The 18,026-nt window shown below is 36.3% G+C and overlaps 5 protein-coding genes across 11 annotated transcripts; all 5 read right to left on the reverse strand.

The window, feature by feature from the left end:
- Nucleotides 1-6: 6 nt before the first annotated feature.
- LOC108002782 (uncharacterized) lies at nt 7-1,933 on the reverse strand. Its single transcript, XM_017064643.3, has 3 exons — nt 1,431-1,933; nt 289-639; nt 7-212 (listed from the first exon to the last, which is right to left on the reverse strand). The coding sequence occupies exons 1-3, from the start codon at nt 1,605-1,607 to the stop codon at nt 126-128; spliced, it is 615 nt and encodes a 204-aa protein (XP_016920132.1). The 5' UTR covers nt 1,608-1,933; the 3' UTR covers nt 7-125.
- A 139-nt stretch (nt 1,934-2,072) lies between these two features.
- On the reverse strand, nt 2,073-3,401 carry LOC108002784 (uncharacterized). Its single transcript, XM_017064645.3, has 6 exons — nt 3,255-3,401; nt 3,126-3,141; nt 2,958-2,996; nt 2,797-2,859; nt 2,364-2,617; nt 2,073-2,274 (listed from the first exon to the last, which is right to left on the reverse strand). The coding sequence occupies exons 1-6, from the start codon at nt 3,321-3,323 to the stop codon at nt 2,179-2,181; spliced, it is 537 nt and encodes a 178-aa protein (XP_016920134.1). The 5' UTR covers nt 3,324-3,401; the 3' UTR covers nt 2,073-2,178.
- A 274-nt stretch (nt 3,402-3,675) lies between these two features.
- LOC108002777 (uncharacterized) lies at nt 3,676-7,242 on the reverse strand. Of its 2 annotated transcripts, XM_017064634.3 has the most exons (7): nt 6,681-7,242; nt 5,217-5,409; nt 4,753-5,120; nt 4,616-4,675; nt 4,461-4,548; nt 4,185-4,396; nt 3,676-4,060 (listed from the first exon to the last, which is right to left on the reverse strand). In XM_017064634.3, exons 1-7 carry the CDS (start codon nt 6,768-6,770, stop codon nt 4,004-4,006), a joined length of 1,068 nt encoding a protein of 355 aa, XP_016920123.1. In that variant the 5' UTR covers nt 6,771-7,242; the 3' UTR covers nt 3,676-4,003. The 2 variants fall into 2 exon arrangements, with proteins under 2 accessions (XP_016920123.1, XP_016920124.1); XM_017064635.3 differs by lacking the exon at nt 4,616-4,675 and having other exon boundaries at nt 6,681-6,935.
- Nucleotides 7,243-7,972: 730 nt separating this feature from the next.
- LOC108002914 (uncharacterized) lies at nt 7,973-10,645 on the reverse strand. The gene is made up of 6 exons (XM_062071534.1): nt 10,506-10,645; nt 9,888-10,144; nt 9,408-9,479; nt 9,254-9,340; nt 8,879-9,185; nt 7,973-8,801 (listed from the first exon to the last, which is right to left on the reverse strand). The coding sequence occupies exons 2-6, from the start codon at nt 9,945-9,947 to the stop codon at nt 8,488-8,490; spliced, it is 840 nt and encodes a 279-aa protein (XP_061927518.1). The 5' UTR covers nt 9,948-10,144; nt 10,506-10,645; the 3' UTR covers nt 7,973-8,487.
- On the reverse strand, nt 10,152-17,591 carry LOC108002913 (uncharacterized). Of its 6 annotated transcripts, none has more exons than XR_009828864.1 (5): nt 13,470-13,790; nt 12,795-13,379; nt 12,437-12,727; nt 11,075-11,240; nt 10,152-10,983 (listed from the first exon to the last, which is right to left on the reverse strand). XR_009828864.1 is itself a non-coding variant. In XM_028669221.2 (5 exons), the coding sequence occupies exons 3-5, from the start codon at nt 13,377-13,379 to the stop codon at nt 11,145-11,147; spliced, it is 972 nt and encodes a 323-aa protein (XP_028525022.1). In that variant the 5' UTR covers nt 16,203-16,246; nt 17,418-17,584; the 3' UTR covers nt 11,016-11,144. The 6 variants fall into 6 exon arrangements, 5 of the variants coding, with proteins under 5 accessions (XP_028525022.1, XP_016920392.1, XP_016920391.1 ...); XM_028669221.2 differs by lacking the exons at nt 10,152-10,983; nt 13,470-13,790 and adding exons at nt 16,203-16,246; nt 17,418-17,584 and having other exon boundaries at nt 11,016-11,240; XM_017064903.3 differs by lacking the exons at nt 10,152-10,983; nt 13,470-13,790 and adding exons at nt 16,143-16,246; nt 17,418-17,584 and having other exon boundaries at nt 11,016-11,240.
- Between the last annotated feature and the right edge of the window lie 435 nt (nt 17,592-18,026).

The raw sequence follows: 18,026 nt of genomic DNA on the forward strand, positions 1-18,026 counted from the left end.
ACACAATTTGACAAAAAAAAAAACAAAAATTTATTCACCGTACAAAATTATGAAAAACAAAATCACAGATTTCGAATAATTAGAATTTGATTATCCAAAACATTCTACGATATTTACAATCCACGTCATTCCAGTCCGATCAGCCGTGCACCGATATAATTCAGCATCCCTGAGATTTCCGAGGTAGCCTTTTTTGCAGTTTTACGCGGGAACTGGAAACGATTTTCAGTTCGTTCAAAAAAAGAAAAATTCAGCTCGAATTATTCCATTATTTGATTATAGACTCACGTCAATGAGAGCATTGAGAAAATTGCTGAATTCTTGGTAACCAGTGACCAGAGCACGACCAATTCCGATAAACTTGTCTCCTGAATTTCCATATTTTTCTTCTTCCTTGATAGTGTCGACCAATGCCGTAGGCTTCAAAAAAGAATCCAATACATTGGCGATGGGTTTCGAGATTGGCCTCTCGAGAAGACTCTGTGCTGTCTCGTTCTCCAATCTCACGGTCTCACGAGCGCTTGAATGGGTGTTTGTCACTGGAGGATACTCGGTCGTTCCAAACTGTATCGGTTCGTAATTCATGGACACCGACTTCTCCACTGTAACCACGTTGTTTTGCGACTCGCTCGCCACTGCCTGTTTCACAAATGTATTCGTGCATGTATGTATATATATGTGTGTATAATTTTACGTACAATTCATTCGGTGTTTCTCGTGAATCTCGGTGAAGCAATATTCCACTATGCTAATATTCCACCGGATATCTAATGTAATAACATTTCGAGTTAATTACGCGCGATGTTCAACATCGAAAATTTTTTTGCTTCGTCATACTGATTCGTTATAATTACGTATAATTAGGGGGCAAAAAATAATAGCCTTGCGCTAAATAATAATAACGAGACTCTCGAGAGATGATATTACTTATTTGCTTCGTATTTCTTGTATCTTTTCTTTTTCTATTTTTTTCTTGCCTCATTTCAATGGAAATCTTGAATTAGAATCGGGGAAGAAAAAGATGACGAATGATCAGCAGAAATGACAGCTTCGCGTCACAATTCCAGTTACTTGCTCCACATCTTTTTTTTTTTTTACACATTTTTTTCCGCCAACGAAGATTTATCAAAAATGCCAAATGCGATATCGACTGTGACGTTTCTGGACGTCAACGTGACGGAATTCACGAATCTTTCTAAGCCGATTCTTTTTACCGTAGTCCACGATACGATTCCTACAAAAACCGAAAGCACAATATTGACCATCCATCATCTCATCAAATCTGATAAATCGACCTTTCGACCTTCCCCTTCACGAGTCCTTGCTGAGCAGACGTGTCACAAAAATGCATCGAGAGAATCGTTAATCTTTCATTGTCGTCAGATAAATATAATGAATATCTATGTTAAAAAAAATACATATATACTCACTCGATTTTGTTCGAAATTGAACGGCCTTGTACCAGTATCTCTCGTTTTTACGTCACCGGTGCTCAACGTGTATTTAATCGGTTGCTCCGCCGGCAGAGAGACGGATAAATCAAAGGGACAGCAGAGTAGAAGAATACAAAATTTCGTGATTTCTCGTTCCCAAAGAATTCTTCGCATCTTCGTGATTCTGGAAAGGAAAACGAAGTCTCGTTCGATCGCGACTCGGCCTTTCTTAAATAAAAGTCACCGTGAATCCCGGAAGTGTGCTCGCGACACGTTCTCTTTTCTTTTTTCTTTTTCCTGTGTTTCTTAATCGGCGAAATCAAAACAATCAGGGGTTTCAGAAATTAAGAATCGGCGACTAACGGATTCCTTGCTCCTTGACGCGCAGCCACGAGTAGACTGTAAGAAGTTTCATTCGATTCCTACATTAAAGTTCTATGTCTTACGAAACGCACTTTCTCTTTCGATTCATTCCGCAATGTCGGCGCGCACTGATGTCGTCTCCGATATCGTTTCGCGCGCTTTTATGGATCATTTTATAGCGATCGATCGATTAAAGGGAAAACTGCAATTCGAAATTAAAATTGCATTCTGCGGGAGATGTGAAAGAAAAAGAAAAAGAAAGACAGAGAGAAGAGAAACGTTGCGATATAAATATATTTTTTGAAATATAATTTTTTAATAACAATTTGTTAAAGATATATTTATACATATATATATGCTTGTAGATTTAGAGAAGTATTTATCAAATTTTCACATGTATCCCCAAAAGGACACCGAGTAATCCTTTAACGACGTGAAGAACTATACTGAGTATAGTTACGACGAGAGAAACTGGAATCTGAAACATCATATTATTTTTTTATCGGTTAAAATAGAGATAAACACGGCAACAATTAACATAAGAGGATTATATCGAAGGAAATTTACCTGGAGAATATTCGACACAAGTAATAATAAGGAGCTAACTAAAGGTATACGTAATAAGTTGTCGACTAAAGGTTGAACCAGATTCGTGAATTGTGAGATATTTCCAGTTTTAAGGGCAGAAAATATTGTATCGAGCGGTAAGTTTAAGATGCCGGTAAGTCCGGAAAGAAGTCCTGATAAATTTAATGAACCATCCGAGGAAATTAAATGTCCAAGGTCATTCACTATACCACCGAGGGATATCCCAAGTAGATCTAAATATTATTATAAACATTGAAATATTTCGATGAATATATATATTCGAATTATTTAAATTAGAGTCTAAATCTAATTTCGAAGAGAAATGAAATTTTTACTAAAAGCCTCATTATAATTTTGCTCCGTATCATTGTTTGATTGTTACGGATCTTGTAAGGAAGTTTAATAAACTTACTGCCTACATTGTTCAAAATACATGCGAGAAGAGAAACTATGGGATTGCTGGAATTCCCATTTCCTGTAATAATTAATCAATTAATTTTAATAAGTATCCCGTCCTCTCTGTCTTATCTTATTTTAATATATTTATCAATTTTTCGTCTTTTGAAAAGTTACCTTTTGGCGTAACAGTAGACGATACAAGATTACCTGAAACTGTATTTGAAACTTTTAATTTTAGTTTTATTAATCTACAAATTAGTCTTTTATCGATCAAAGAATATAATGTATTGCCTTAAAAAATTTTTTACCAAATGAACAAATATTTTCTATAAGATTTCTCACCTGATGAGGGACTAATCTGAAAAATCATTAAAGTCAACGTTAGTGTTTTTTTTTTTTTTTTTTGATGAAATATCAACATTTGAAAAAGTAATAATTGAGTAAGAATTGAAATAAATTTTATAATCTTACTTGTGCTTTAACCAGCAATCCGATCGATGCAATGAACAGCAAAAATCCAATCAGTTTTATCGCGTTCATGTTGACACTTCTTCTATTTCGCTCCTCCTTTTATTATTTTCTTCGACAAAAAGAAAAACGAAAACGCTTCGTTCCTCGTCTTTTTATTTTGTTCGTCGTTTGTCGTTGCCTTTTATTTATATAGCTATGAGTCGCATGATGTCAAACTATTTTACCATTGATAGCGAATAACTCGTAATAAGTGTAATGAGCATTAGCATCGATATCCAAAACTTTGACCTTGGCTTTCGTTAAACGTTAAGCTATTATTATTTCCCCAGTTTTGTCAAACTTGCAATTTAATTTATCGCAATTTATCGGTTTTTTTTTACATAATAGTAACGTAAATTTGTACAATAAAATACATTGAATATATAATGTAACGTCGAATCAGATAAGAAATTTATTTAATCAGATGTACACATATTTATTACGTACAATGTATAGAAATAATAACAATCGACCAGTATTTTTATTAATAATATGAAATTCAGAATGAAAGAATAACTTCGAATCGATTTATGATAAATTTTACATGCCGAGAATAAAAATCGCAAGACTAATAATTATATTTATAATATATTTTATTAAGAAACTTTCTTAAGGAATTATCATCTATCATTCTCTTGAAATAATTATATTTCATTATCGTTAATTGTAAATATAAAATACGAGAAATGAACATTTACACGAAAGTTAAATTAACCAGAACTATTGTTTAAAAACCGGTTTACAGCGTTCAGCGTTGATATTGGTATCTGTAAGAATTAAAAGAATTAAAGATAAAAATTAAAAGCATTAAATTAAAGAAAATTAAAAAATTTAATGTTTTCGCCTTTCTAAAACGTTTCTAAAAATTCAAAGTAAATATATCTTCTCTACCTGAAAAATATCATCGAAGAAGCCACTATTGTTCCCACTGGGTATTGTCATAACTTTGTCCGAAGGATCAGGTTTATCCGAGTAATAAATTGTCTGACGCTTTTGAATATTCAAGTTGTTTTGATCCTCTCCCGTATTCTCTTCTATAACCTTTTTTCTAGACCCCCTCAGCCTTTTTCTCTGAAAGAATCTGCCTCGATGAGGAAGAACATCTGGAAATCACATTAAAAAAATAAAAACATCGTATCGCGACACGAAACGATTATTAATTCTTACCAACTTGTACGATTTCGTTCGCCTCGTTGGGTAAAGCAGGGGCTAATTGGACGAGAGGTGCCGGCTCGATGGGCAATACTTCACGTACCTGATACAACAATTGTATTCGCGCGTTAATTAAATCCACTATAACCTACGAATCGGTTATGATTTACCTCTTTACTCGACGAAGAATCAACTTCTTGTTTCGGAGTCTCCGTAGATATTTCATTCTTCTACGAGCAAATATTGATTCCATTTTTTTTTTTTTTTTAATATAACGATTCGACAAATTCAGGATAATTGGACAAACCTTTTTCGAGTTCTTTTCCGAACGAGAGATTATTTGAATATGCGAGGTACGCCCTTTCCCGTTACTTCCTTCCTCATCTTTTCTATCGTTTGGTCCATCATTCGGTCCATTATTAGGTCCATTATTAGATTCGTTACTAGGTCCATTACTAGGTCCATTATTCGGCCCATTACTAGGTCTAGCACCGAACAAATCTCTAGGTATTTCTCCAGCTGTGAATCCGAGTCCATGGGTTCCGGTGGTGGCACCGGCGTACAGGCCTCCCCTAACGGGTGCCGACCTTCCACTTCCGTCCAGCAAGCCGCCTAATCCGGCCGCGGCTTCGTGTCTTCCGTTCCCAAGCCCGGCTCTTGCGTAAAGCCCTCCCCCTGTTCGTCGATTCGCAAAATATAAATTAATATTATTTCCGCGCGGACGCGGAAAGGTCTCTGCTTTCAATCAAAATATATATAAACGATACTGGCCAGCATTCGCATTGTCGCCATTCAGTGTCCCGCCCAAACCTGCGGCCGCGTGGCCTCCCCATGGCGTCCCTACGCTGGCATGGAGACCACCACCTGTATTCGACCCGGTTAAAAGACCACCTAACCCGGCCGCAGCATGGTAGCCCGCGAAATTGAATCGGATGCCACCGTTGGTGAACTGAATCAGCGGAGGCTGCGGAAATCTTTTATTATTATCGATATCGATTAAAACGTCTCGTTGCAATTTTTTCTCCAATTGTTTAAATTTTCGTTAAGGAAGAAACGAAGATGGAACGATAGTCTGGAATCTTTTGAGAGATTGAAAAGATTTTTGAAATGCTAATTTTAATTGAACAGGTTGGATCAGTTTTGTTTCATATTTCAATTATGTAATGAATATCATATATATTTTTAGATTGAATTGTAATTTGATCACTTTCCGTGGGTTTTTTTAGGACTAAAGGAGGGATTATAGGCTTCTTTTGGGATTGAAAATATTTAATTAGATTCTTTTTTTTATAAATTTTCTTATATAAATTATTGCATCTTCGTTAATGATAAAGTTACAACGTTGCGAAATTTTGCGAATCAATAAACTGTTGTTTTTCATATAGAAATTGACGATTTTCATCTTCTGCTCCTTTTTGCAACAAATTTACGATTACATAATAGTTTATTAGTGTTTATTATTGTATACACGTGTTAATGTTAATGTTATTGAAACGACATTGCTTACCTATTGATATATACCGATTGATAATGACGCAAAAATAATAGTACAAAAAAAAAGATATGCGATGTAAAATGCAATTGGAATTGAAAACTTACAAATTAAGTTTTTTTTTTTTACACATAGTTGTTCATCTGTCTAGTTTTCGTGAAATCACTTTTCGATAAGGAATTATCATTACAACGATTTCATTAAAATTATACTCGAGCAACATTAATTGCGTTTAACGAAATAATTGGGCAAATAAGTTAAAAGTCATCGTATAATCATTAGGAAACTAAATTCTAATGTAACGGCACTTCCGCACTCCTTTCTCCTTCCTCTCCTTTGCACCTGTCCATTATCTAACGGCCATTCCGTCATCACTTTTTTCCCCATTTTCATTACTATACTCTTCCCACACCTGTATCATTGTATTTTATTTTCAATCCCATTCTTTTCTTTCGCATCACCGTCGCTTATTCCAATAAAAAAAGAAAGTTTAGATGTTATTTAATTAACGTCACTCTCGATGAACTTAGAAAGTTTAAGAAACTCACTCGTTTATACAAAATGAATGATTTATAATTTCGATTTTACATTTACCGTGGCTCTGATTTTGTTACAGAAGAATTATCCAAATTTCGTGACTCGTCATCATGAAAAGATGGGAAAAAATTGCCGTTTTCACGATCGCCCAATGAATGGAAACAAATGTACGCGTGATAATATTTTCGAAAATAAAAAATACTCACCCTCTCGTTGCTCTGACTATCCGCAGGCATCCCGTGTACAAACGCGAGCAAACCAAGCACGAACGCAAGATCGATCTTGTTGCACAGCATCTCTGTTTCTTACTGAGCCGAGCAACCGGTAGACTAACGCATTTACCACCGATTTCTAAAAAGACCTCGAAGACATCTCACCTTCTCTTCGGGAAGGGATAAATACTGACGTAGCCGACGAACCAGCCAGTCTCGTGGCAGTCTCTTTGCGCGCGATGAGAACCGATTGCAGATTTATTCGATTGTTCGTCGAATGAACTATGATTGCGGGGGTCAAGGACGATACGACTTGATCGGGAACAATAGGCATTCATTTCCTTCTTCGATCTTTGCAAGCGGAACGAAGTGTCGAAAGATTCGACGTACCGGTTCGCATGTACCGTTCAGGTGTATGAAATATATTTCTAAAGTAAAGTATCCTGGCTTTTATTCTTAAAACGACTTTTTTATTTTGTTCTCATTTTATCTTCTCTTTAATTGAAAATGAGAGAGAAAGATTGATTATTAAGATGATGACAATCTGAATCGAAAATACTTAGAAATGTTACGTATCGGAAAAATATATATCGTATTCGCGGCAAAAAAGTAATATTAATGAAGTAGCGATTAATAAATGTGGGCACGAATGACGTTATAACGATTAAAGTGATTAAAAAAAAATGAGAAGCGACGTTAGATAATTTTCTGTATCAAAGTTGAATTAATAGTTGGAGCGTTATTTGTTTATCGATACGTTTTAAAAAAAAGTCGAAAAGTTGGAAACTTTTGAAAAAAAGAAATTTAAATTATATATATTATTAAATTATATATATATTTAACGAACAATTTTGCGCATATCATTATCGTTTATCTTCAGAATTTTAATTATCTAAAAATAATACTTTTAATCAATGCGTTCAAATATAATAGTGGGAACGTTTAAAATCGGAAAATGCATTTCATTTTATTTTTTTTTTTCTTTTTTAGACGATTACTAATCCACATGAATCATTTAACCTTGTGAACACGATAAATTTAAAATAGGTGCAAATAAATCGCGGAATAACTTAATATTCTCTCACGGATTAATTATCATTTGTCACAGATTTATATCCATGTTTTTATTTATCGAATAAAAAAAAGGAAAACATAATTGTTCATAGAAACGCACCACGGATCCCATTCTTTAAAATTATTTTCCGCTCGTTTAATATGCGCCTATCTTCCTCTGTCAGGGGTTCAATGGAATATCAATTGTGCAGAGAAAAAAAAAAGAAAAAGAAGAAGAAGAAGAAGAATTTTATTCGAATATCCAATGCATAATATATAAGTTGCTCGCTTCTCGTTATTCAAGTTGAGTGATGCTACATTCAAAATGTTTTCCGTATCGCGGCAACGACTCGGCGCGCATTTTAACGTTCGAACAGGCGCAATTTTTCGCCGGTATAAACGTGACTCTGAGATTCGTGGCTCGAAGAAGACCGTCGAGAAAATTCGTCGAAAATCACTTCGTTAATTCGCAATTTCATGGAACGAAAAATGGATATATATATATATATATATTATTAATTTCTGTTGCAACTTACTTTCTCCGAGCATCATCATCGTTCTATCATTTCGTTATTTGCATAAACGACGCGACGTGACTCACGTACTTATCGGCTGCCGATTAGAGCGAAAATTAGCCAATAGAAACGATTGGATACGTTGCTCCACTCCACAAATGGAAGTGGAATTCGTCACATACGAATTGTTGTGAAAAATAAATTCTAATTATTTCAAACGTTTAAAATTATTTTTACGATCTGAACGATATCCTATTCGTCTTGGGTGCAATTTTGTTCTGCAGTGGAGGCTCTTCTTCGTGTTTCAATTTGTCCCCTTTGGTCTTTGGAGCGATCTTGTTCTGTATTTGTTCCGTATAAGAATGATCGCTCGGTATTTCGTCCTTAACTGCGATCTTATTTTGTATGGTGACGCGTGTGCTGGTTGGTCGAGAACCGGAAAACGTACCGATTCCAGCCGTGATTCCGTGCCAGGAATAGTTCGTATCTTCTTCTATGTCTTCGTGAACTTGATAACCCCCTGCATTCCCTTCACCTCCATGAATTTCTACAAAATATCTTATGTGGAAGATCTACATTTTGTTTAACGTTGAATATTTAATTTCGAATTAGATACGTGTATACCTTGATCACCATGACCGCCAAACGTCCCTTGAACACTTCCTAGAACACCATGATTGCTAAACAATAGAGACAACGTGTTCAAATCGAAAGGATCTTTGTTATTATTTTTGATGGTCTTTTTCACGAGTTGCTGTTTCACGCGTTGCTGTTGCAATTGCTCTCTTTGAAATCTCTGCCGTTCCCTTAGGGCCGATATTCTGTCTCTTCTTTCCTGTCGCATTCGTTGCGCATCGTCGGCATTCCGTCGTCTTTGCTCGGATGTCGCCTTCACGAGGCTTCCAACAGCTTCCAAAGTCGAAATAGGAATCTACGATAATATTTATACGAGATTAATATAAGAATCCATGGGATGGATTGTAAGATACGATACGATACCTTGAACACGTTGTCGATCGTCTGAGAATTTTCCTGATTGAACGATTGTGCCACGGTTGCAGTTTGCTTGATCGCGGTAATTGGTATCTGGGATAATTAAATTTTGTTGAAAACGAGAAGGCGAGGAGAGAGATTGAATATTTTTATAACTCACGTTAAAAATCTTGTCTATCACTTGACCATTTTCGTTTGAAAAATCTTGTCGCCTTATTCGATGGAGGATCGGCTGAAATAATAAATTCAAAATAAGTATACACGTAGGTGGACAAGTACCAAAATTATTAGAATATAAAATTATTTTACATTAGCAAAATATCATTGCGAAGTTGTAAATACGGGGAGAGAATAATTTTCTCGACAGCTTTCTCTTTTCTACATATAAAGAACGTCGAGTGATATTCCGCTTGACAACCGATAATCGAAATGTCAGCGTGCGTTGTTTTAAACAAACGTTTATTGCTTTTTGTTCTATTTGCGTTTCTATCACTTGAAGAAAAGTTCTATCACGTTAAAAAAATTAAAAATACGTCACATTAACGTTTTTCTTTTCTTTTCCTTTTTTTGTTTTCGAAATATCAATGTCGACTTTCCGAATTCAAATTTTGAATTTTTCGAATCCCCAAAAATAACTTACCGCTTCCGAGGCAATCGCGTAAAGGATCGCGTTAAGAACAAGGAAAACGATTGCAAACATTGTAAATTTTGATTGTCCACCGAGCTTCTTGATCCACAAACTACAAGACGTGTCGACGATCCTCTGGTCTATAAGGATGATTTCAGGATCCCTCAAGTGCGGATCGACCAATCACGATGTTCTTAAGATCCAGTACATATTGACCATTGATCCTTTCTATTCCACGTAATCTTGATTTTCAGCCCCGCCTTTTCTCTCTTTCCAGAGATCGTGTTATTTTTTGCATACGCGATATCGTAAACAGAATTATTATTGGGTCATCGTATAATTAATATGATCTTTAGAAATCTAGTTTCGATAAGATATTAATAATATTCAAAAAGCCTACATTCAGTAGGCTCGAATAGCGAGAATTATATTTTGAAACGATCTTTCTCTCTTTTCAAAAAAAATTTACATTTGTAAAATTTATACAATTATACACGACAATGTTAATTTACGATATTCGTTTGATTTAACTTATTTTCTTTTCATATTTTACAATGAATAAATTTTGACAACCGAAACTATAAATTACTCGTAACAACTTATCGAGTATGCAAAAATTAACGTACTCACTATGATTTATATCTATTATATCGTAGATATACTATATTGTAGATATATATATATATATATCTACAACCCTCGTTTGGAAGTGTAGAAATCCGATTTTCGCGATTCGCACAGAAGAGCACTGATCGCACACAGTTGCTGACTCGTCTCCGTGATCCACATATAAGAGCGAATCGAGTGATCCCACGCTTCGTATCGACCAATCGAAACCCGCCAATCGTGCTTTCTATTCGCCGCAATCCTTTTCTCGAATTCGCGCCTTATTCCTAAGAGCTCTTCCTCTTTCACTGATTATCCGAGTGCGTGGGGTCTGCGTTACATAAATATCGGACGATGATCTTTAGCTGACGTAAGATCTTTTGCGAGCATTTTTGAAACGTTTCTCGACCGTCTTCGCCTCTTTTACTATGACATAACTTGTTGGTAAACTTTTCTGGAGTCATTTTTACATGACAATTTGAAATTCACTTTCAACTCTGATCTAATTTGAATGGTAAAAAAAATAATTACACGTTTTTATGGACTGGAGGACCGTAATTTTATAAATAATAATAATTTTTTTAAAATAATACGTTTCAGTCTTTGCTAACTACGTGCTACGAGAATGAATGCTAAGAATCGTTGTGAAAAAAGAAGAGTTCTCTAAAAGTCCTTGTACGCCTCTGGATTATCACGAAGGTAAAGGCCTACTTGGTTTCCTAGATTCTTCTGGAACTCTTTCACGTTCGTTTCTGATTGCTGGAAAGAGAGAATATACAAATGTTAATTAATTTACGATAGAAATGGGTCAAAGAATAAGATTTAAATGAGAAAAATTGTTCTTCTCTAAATGGAAAAAATAATATTAGATTGTACTACATTCTCATTTTTGTTGGTCGAAAGAAAAATAATATATTTTCGAAACTATAATTTTTGTTCAATCAAAACATTTTTTAAAAACAAGTGTAAGTGAGGAAACAAGTTGGTGAAATATCTGGTGAGTGGATTAAGATTTTATATTTCAATTTAGCTAATTTTTATAGAGTAGTTTATAATGTATGCGGTCGAACGTGTTATGCACAATTTTTTAATAGTAAGATGCTATTGTATCTTCTTTTATCAGAAAGAAATAATGAATTATTGTCTTTATAGACCACTATACAGTCATTATAACTTTTATACCGTAATAATGTTTTTTGTTTAGAATTTTCATTACCATCTAACCATTATCCAGATCGTATACGATTACCATATCCATTTCTTGTCACAGATTATAATTCTATTCAAAAATGAACTTCTATCGTTTCGAGCTTTATGCGATAAGCACACTTTTACTCATTGCATTCAAATCTGAAAACTGTCATTGGAGATACGTTTAACTCTGTTTCCATTTTGGCTTTCAATTTATCTTTGTTTCATAAGAATCTATCTTGAGATTCATTTTCAAGATTCTCATTTGTTATGAAATTTAAATTTTTGAAATTATCACTGAACGATTCTTTCGTCGATAGAATCTTTTTCGAAAGTTAACCTAATATTTCGGTATGCTTCGGTTGCATTGTGACCCAGTTTAAACTCATTATAGGAATAATATTTTAAATTCGCTCGCAAAAAACAGTTAAACTGATACAAAAAAGAACTTATCACACAAAAGGAATATAAAAGGTTAACATCAAAATATAGGTTAAGCTTACAAGTCGCAATTGATTGTAATTTTCTAAAATCGACCACTTCATGTAGCACAATCTAATACGTTAAAGAAGCGGTTCTACAAAATATTCAATTAATTTTTAACAATTTGGATAGCAATTTAATCCTATTCCCTCGATTGAGCACTCATCTATCGAACACGAGAAGCCAAACGAACTAATAAATTTCAAAAAAGGAAGCGAACGATGTCATCGGATGGAAATTTTCAAGAAAGTAAGTAAGGAATAAATTAAACATTGTCTTACGTTCAGAGCGTCATTCCACTCAATGTTGAAAAGTCTAACGAGGCCCAGCACATTTCGCCTGATTAATTTCTGCAAGCCCTCTCTGGTCAAGGTAGATTGCGTGGTGGTCGTAGAGGCCTCTGTCGTCGTTTCTGTTGCATTCAAATTGGTCGCGTTCGTTTCATTGTTCGTCGATTGTGGAGCCATCAAAGACGCCTTCGTCATCGTACTCTGAGTGGCCGAATCTGGCGCTATACTGTTGTTGATAATGTCACTGATCTGCTTGATCGCTGATTTCGTGTCGTTGATCATCTGAAAAGGAATGGAATTTATTTCACACCAATTCCGAACGAAAGATGAATCACAATTTAAACTTTACCTCAAACGTGAGTTTTGCCAGAGTCCAAAAGAATCCTGGCTTTTGCTTCTTCACCTCTCTGACGACTCTCTTCGACTCTTCAGGGATAATATTATCCTTGATTCCATTTATATCAAGATCCTTTGCATTCGAATCTTCGGATAAAAATTTATCCAGAATTTTCATTTTTTCTATAATTTCTCCCTCGAGCGAGCTACTCCCTTCATCTTCCTCTTTGGAATTTATCTCATCTTCCTTTCTCGAACGATCGTTCGATCCATAATTTCGAAAACTACGATATTCCATCGGTGTAGCGGGTATTGGCAGAAATATCGTTTCTTTCGATAGTCTTTCAGGATAACTCAACGAATCCAAACCGTCAACAGGCTTCTCTTTCTCTTCGCTCGCGCGTGGCAAATGCTTGTCGATGCTCGAGGAATCGCGAACCTTTCGAACATTACGCATATCCGGATGCGGTACAGAAGGAACAGACGGGTCATAGCTCATCGAATAAGACCTCTGAACGTTACTGTCGTGAAGAGGATCGACGAAGCGCAGTAGCGACAGGCCGACGACCAATAACTCGATCGACGATGCCCGCATCATCTGCAATCAAAGTACGAGTGATCGATCATAGAATCCGCGAACACGCCCCCTCCCCCCAAAAAAAAACAAAAAAAGGAAAGAAATACATACTTTCGAGACAAAACGTTCGCAGCAAATCTTTCCAGTAAAGTTTCGGGATAGATTCGACATGCAGTTCGACGCGAGCCACCGAACAGAATTCGTGAAAAGCAGTCGGAGGAAATCGTCAAATGACTATTCGACACGCGAAACTCTCGAACTTATCCGCGTGATTCCCATCACGTAAGCGATTGTTCGCCAGGAAAATGCGAGAAAAATGCGACTAACGAGGCGATTCGTATTCGTATCGTATCGAAAGATTCGGTTTAAATGGTACCTGTCGATTGGCCAACCCGCTTGAGCCTGCTTACGTCCAAGGAAACTTGGAAAGTCCTGTCACAAGAAGCATTTATAAGCTCGCGCCTTTTCCGCTCACGCGTGCATTTGTCCGGTTGTTCGAGTGACAGCAACCGAGGAGCTTTGCTTTTCTCGAGTATTGGCGGGAAATTCGTGTAACGCCGATTGCACTTTCACTTTTCAACACGCTCGACGCGATAAGATAATAGATAAATCAGATCGGAAAGAGTCGGCTCTTTTACTCGGATCGATGGAGACTGGTCGAGCAGGTGGAAACTTGGAGAAAGATCGGGCGTGACTGTGCACCGACCACTCGAAATTTTGAACGGATCCGTGGTTAGATATTTCCCCTCGTGCTCCATTTTCACGTTCACGTGTTACGACCTCGTGCGTGTAGGGAATTGGCTAGCAGCGATGTCCCATCGGTTTCGAAATGGACGATCGGCCGAATTTCGGATCTGTCGCAATGGCCGTTGGTGTTCGTCACAATTATCTTGCAGTCTGTTTCGAAGACGTTGCTGGATAGATACTTGCCCGGATCCGAACGTTGCGCGGATTTTTCGAAGATCGGGGGACGAGGTCTAGTTTTTCACCGCGAATGATTGATAATTACTCTAGTCTGCGCGTTTATTTATTAAATTCTATTTATAATCCCGTTCCTATTTATAATACGTGATTATGATTAGAGAGAATTTTGAAACTCAATTGTGAAATTAAGTGAAATCGGCGATCAGTGTATCATCACATCCTAATTACCTCGCTTGCAAAACGTCGAATATACCATTTCTGTCGTTGAATCGCGTAGGTGAATTGCGAACGATCTTTAAACGGATAATTTCATTTCACCGGAATAACTTTTACTTTAATGGCACCAGGAAAATGATATATTTATATATAAACGATCGAAATTTCTAAATATTCCACGAACTTTTTCTTCTCCTTTTGCCGCGATCGAACTGGTAACCGTACCGTTCGAGACTTTCTATAAGAGTTGCACGAGTTATCGCCGATTATGTGACTAGAACCGGTGAACCGATTCTTGCATTCTTGCTCGACGAGGATGCCCGATTGTCGATTTCTCGCAAAGTTCTTCCACGTTCCTTTCTTCCATCTTTCTTCCGTACGTATCTTCCAGGGATGAGGAAGGGGCAAAACTATCGAAACAAAAGTGTACGACGCTTGAGAGACACTTTGACTTTTCGCGTAAGCGTCGAATCTCGGTTTTTCGACGGATCACGAAGCCTCGTTTCACGAACGATCGACAATCTGGAGCAGAACCGTGCTGTTCGAGGATCAAAGCTAATACTTGTAAGTTGTACAGCCGTAACGGTGGGTGGAACGTCAGGACCACGTGGTGGACCTCGAGCCGTATTTCACTTTCACTGCTCGCCCGTCTCGCCGCGACGGCCACGTGCTTCCTCCAACTCTAAACTTGCTCGTTTCGATTTTATTTCTGCCCGATTCATTCTTCGCTCGATCGTGAAAATTAACGAATTAATCCGGTTAATGAATTTCATCAAATCCACGTCACCTCCAATGTATTCGTTACAGGATTTCGTTATACATAATTTATTGCGTCGATAATCGATTCTACGTTACGAAGGAGGAAGGCGAGATAAGAGTAACTATAGTTACCGTACGATAAATTCGCGGTCTAATTGTCGCGCTGTCTTCTCGTTTCACAATAAAGAATTACAAAATGAGCTTTCAAAATTTTCTCCCTCTTTGTCCATCGAGCGTTATCGATAGAATCGGAAAAGCAAAATGGTAAAATGCGTTACGACACGCATTTGACTCATCCGAATTTTATATATACGGCCGTTTTCTTTGAAATCTTTCTTATACGTATCTATATGTGTATTTGTTACGCAACCCGCGGTTATCCACCTGTTGCGGATCAGTGATTCTCATTGTGGAATTAGGAGAAGATTGATTTCGAGAGAGAGAGAGATATATATGTATATATAGTTCTATGCTTTCTCGTAATAAATACCGTATTGAAACAAAGGAATTCCCAGTGTAGTTTCTCTCACTATCATCGCAATTTGTAATTTCGAAATCGAAGATGGAAGAAAATTTTGAAAAAAAAAAAAAAAAAGAAAACATCATCGATTTATTTTTCGATTGTGATCAAATTGTTAAACAGAACGGATCGGATCGAATTAAACGTGTTTCTCGTTCGGAATTTTAGAAACTGGAAGACCTAGCATATTTTAACTCGCATCTTTCTAGTGCATCGGGATTGTTCGGGAGAACGAGGTCATCAAAATCCTCGTGCATCTGTGACTTTCATCGATTCGCATGCTGCGCATTACGGGTGAACGAACCATTCCCCTCCTCCTCCCCCGAAAACGACGAATCGTTTGTTTTTTCATTGCCTCTACTCACTCCTCTATTTGCCTCGAACAAATATACGTATTGCGTAATCCCTCGCGTTCGTCCACGTACCCTTATGCAATTCCCTGTTACCCCGTTGCGTGGTATCTGGAAACCTGTAGTAGAGGAAACAACCGATATAATTTTCCAATTTGCTGGAAGAAGTTGAGTTTAAGTAACGAGTCGGGCATTTTCGATCACGAACCGAATATTTCTCGCAGCCAAAACGTGCACGTAACGCGTAAAGAAAAAAATACGAGCGTGTTGTAAATTATTCCTTCGTTTACGTGTTAATATGCAATTTTTCTTTGTTTTTCTTTCTTTTTTTTTTTTTTTTTTTCAGTAAAATTATCTCGAGCAAACATCGAGTCGATCCTCGATTCATACGTTATATTAAATGTTGCGAAACAATTTTGTGTAATTTGCTTGGAGTAAAATTCGAGGCGATGAATTAATTTCTTTCTCTCTTTCTCTCTCTCTTTCTCGTGTTTCGATAATAGCATTGTATAATAAAACGTGGTTTATTCTTACGCAACGTTCGCGCAATCGTTCACGAAATAATGAACGACGTTAGGTCCTTTGACCTACTAGTTTAGAAATTTAGTAACTATCTTCTGTAACGAAGAGAGAAAGAGAGAGAAAGAGAGGGAAAGAGAGAAATTGGAAAGTCATTTTTTATTCGTATAGCGGCATTGCATATGTTGGTTAATGTTGTTTGTTTGTAAGTGACAAAAGAATGCTAAGTAGGGTAAACGGAATTGAAAGATATCGGTGAAAAGTTTGTATAATTAAAGATTGGAAAGAGGGGAATACGAAACAAGTGATTATCTTGAATAAATTTCACTGAATCAAGTACAATTGCACCGGTCAATTGTAAAAATAAAATATTTACGTTTAAGAAAAACTTTTAATTAAAAATATAAAGAAGAGCTCGTCTTTTCGTATCGTTAGTTTCTATATCTTTAAACGTAGCGAAGTAAGAATTCATTCGTGGTCAATATTGAAGATAGAAAAAATACAAAACTTACAAGACGAATAAAAAAACAAAAAAGAATCTAATCGAATATTTTTACTCAAAAAGTCTGACCACTATCTTCTTGCATCCAACAGAATTAATTATTAATGCCTTCCTCTATAAAATCGAACATACATATGGATAAATAGATACATTTCATTTACACGATATCATATATGTTTAAAACAAAATTGAGAAAAATCCGAAGAAAAGAAGTAATAAAAAAGTAAAAAAGAAAAAAAAAATGGTAGAAACAGTCGCCGTACTCTTACCTGAGACGACACTGAAATTCTCAACTCGTTCATGCGAGAAATATTTCTGTCAACTTCACATCTGGAAGACCAGTCCCGGCGTTGTAAAGAAGAAACGACACGTCGCTTAAGAACAAATGCATCTTGTTGGACGGTAGAGCGGACACTAACGAGATGAGTCTCTCCTCCTTTCGATACTTCGAATCGTTCGAAGGTCGTTTCTTTTTTACGAAATATCTCTCGTGCCGTCGTTACAGAATTTATGAAATTCTAGAAACCGAAATCGGAATTACTCCTTAGAGAAAAATTTCCCATTGTGAGTCACGATCCGTTCAACTTTTCGTGTACAAAATTGGGAAACGATCACACTAATCGTTGACGAGTTGGATAATCTCGATTTTACATATTTTAATGTCGACGAAATAGAGAAAGACATATATATATATGTATGCATATATAGTTACGAAAGCTGAAAATGAAACTTTTAAACGTTTTTAAACGCGTGCTCGTTTAATTGGTTTCTACGAAATTGAAATTGATAATAGTTAATAGCTGACACTGGTTGATGAGAGATTTATTACAGATTTTGTATGGCAAGTTTTTATCATTCGACAATATCGAAAATACGTT

The sequence above is a fragment of the Apis cerana genome, linkage group LG2 (genome assembly GCF_029169275.1).
Source record: "Apis cerana isolate GH-2021 linkage group LG2, AcerK_1.0, whole genome shotgun sequence".
Taxonomy (NCBI): domain Eukaryota; kingdom Metazoa; phylum Arthropoda; class Insecta; order Hymenoptera; family Apidae; genus Apis; species Apis cerana.

Coding starts and splice junctions, on each gene's coding strand:
- LOC108002914 (XM_062071534.1), bottom strand. CDS start 9,947: ATGTTTGCAATCGTTTTCCTTGTTCTTAACGCGATCCTTTACGCGATT. Junction 9,480..9,887: donor ACGCGATTGCCTCGGAAGCG/GTAAGTTATTTT, acceptor TTATTATTTCAG/CCGATCCTCCATCGAATAAG. Junction 8,802..8,878: donor TGGCGGTCATGGTGATCAAG/GTATACACGTAT, acceptor GATATTTTGTAG/AAATTCATGGAGGTGAAGGG.
- LOC108002913 (XM_017064901.3), bottom strand. CDS start 13,529: ATGTCGAATCTATCCCGAAACTTTACTGGAAAGATTTGCTGCGAACGT. Junction 13,380..13,469: donor GCGAACGTTTTGTCTCGAAA/GTATGTATTTCT, acceptor CTTTGATTGCAG/ATGATGCGGGCATCGTCGAT. Junction 12,728..12,794: donor TGGCAAAACTCACGTTTGAG/GTAAAGTTTAAA, acceptor ATTCCTTTTCAG/ATGATCAACGACACGAAATC.
- LOC108002777 (XM_017064634.3), bottom strand. CDS start 6,770: ATGCTGTGCAACAAGATCGATCTTGCGTTCGTGCTTGGTTTGCTCGCG. Junction 4,549..4,615: donor ATTCTTCGTCGAGTAAAGAG/GTAAATCATAAC, acceptor TTGTTGTATCAG/GTACGTGAAGTATTGCCCAT. Junction 4,397..4,460: donor GAACGAAATCGTACAAGTTG/GTAAGAATTAAT, acceptor TGTGATTTCCAG/ATGTTCTTCCTCATCGAGGC.
- LOC108002782 (XM_017064643.3), bottom strand. CDS start 1,607: ATGCGAAGAATTCTTTGGGAACGAGAAATCACGAAATTTTGTATTCTT. Junction 640..1,430: donor TCAATTTCGAACAAAATCGA/GTGAGTATATAT, acceptor TTTGTGAAACAG/GCAGTGGCGAGCGAGTCGCA. Junction 213..288: donor TTCTCAATGCTCTCATTGAC/GTGAGTCTATAA, acceptor AATCGTTTCCAG/TTCCCGCGTAAAACTGCAAA.
- LOC108002784 (XM_017064645.3), bottom strand. CDS start 3,323: ATGAACGCGATAAAACTGATTGGATTTTTGCTGTTCATTGCATCGATC. Junction 2,860..2,957: donor GTCTACTGTTACGCCAAAAG/GTAACTTTTCAA, acceptor TAATTATTACAG/GAAATGGGAATTCCAGCAAT. Junction 2,275..2,363: donor TTGTGTCGAATATTCTCCAG/GTAAATTTCCTT, acceptor ATGATGTTTCAG/ATTCCAGTTTCTCTCGTCGT.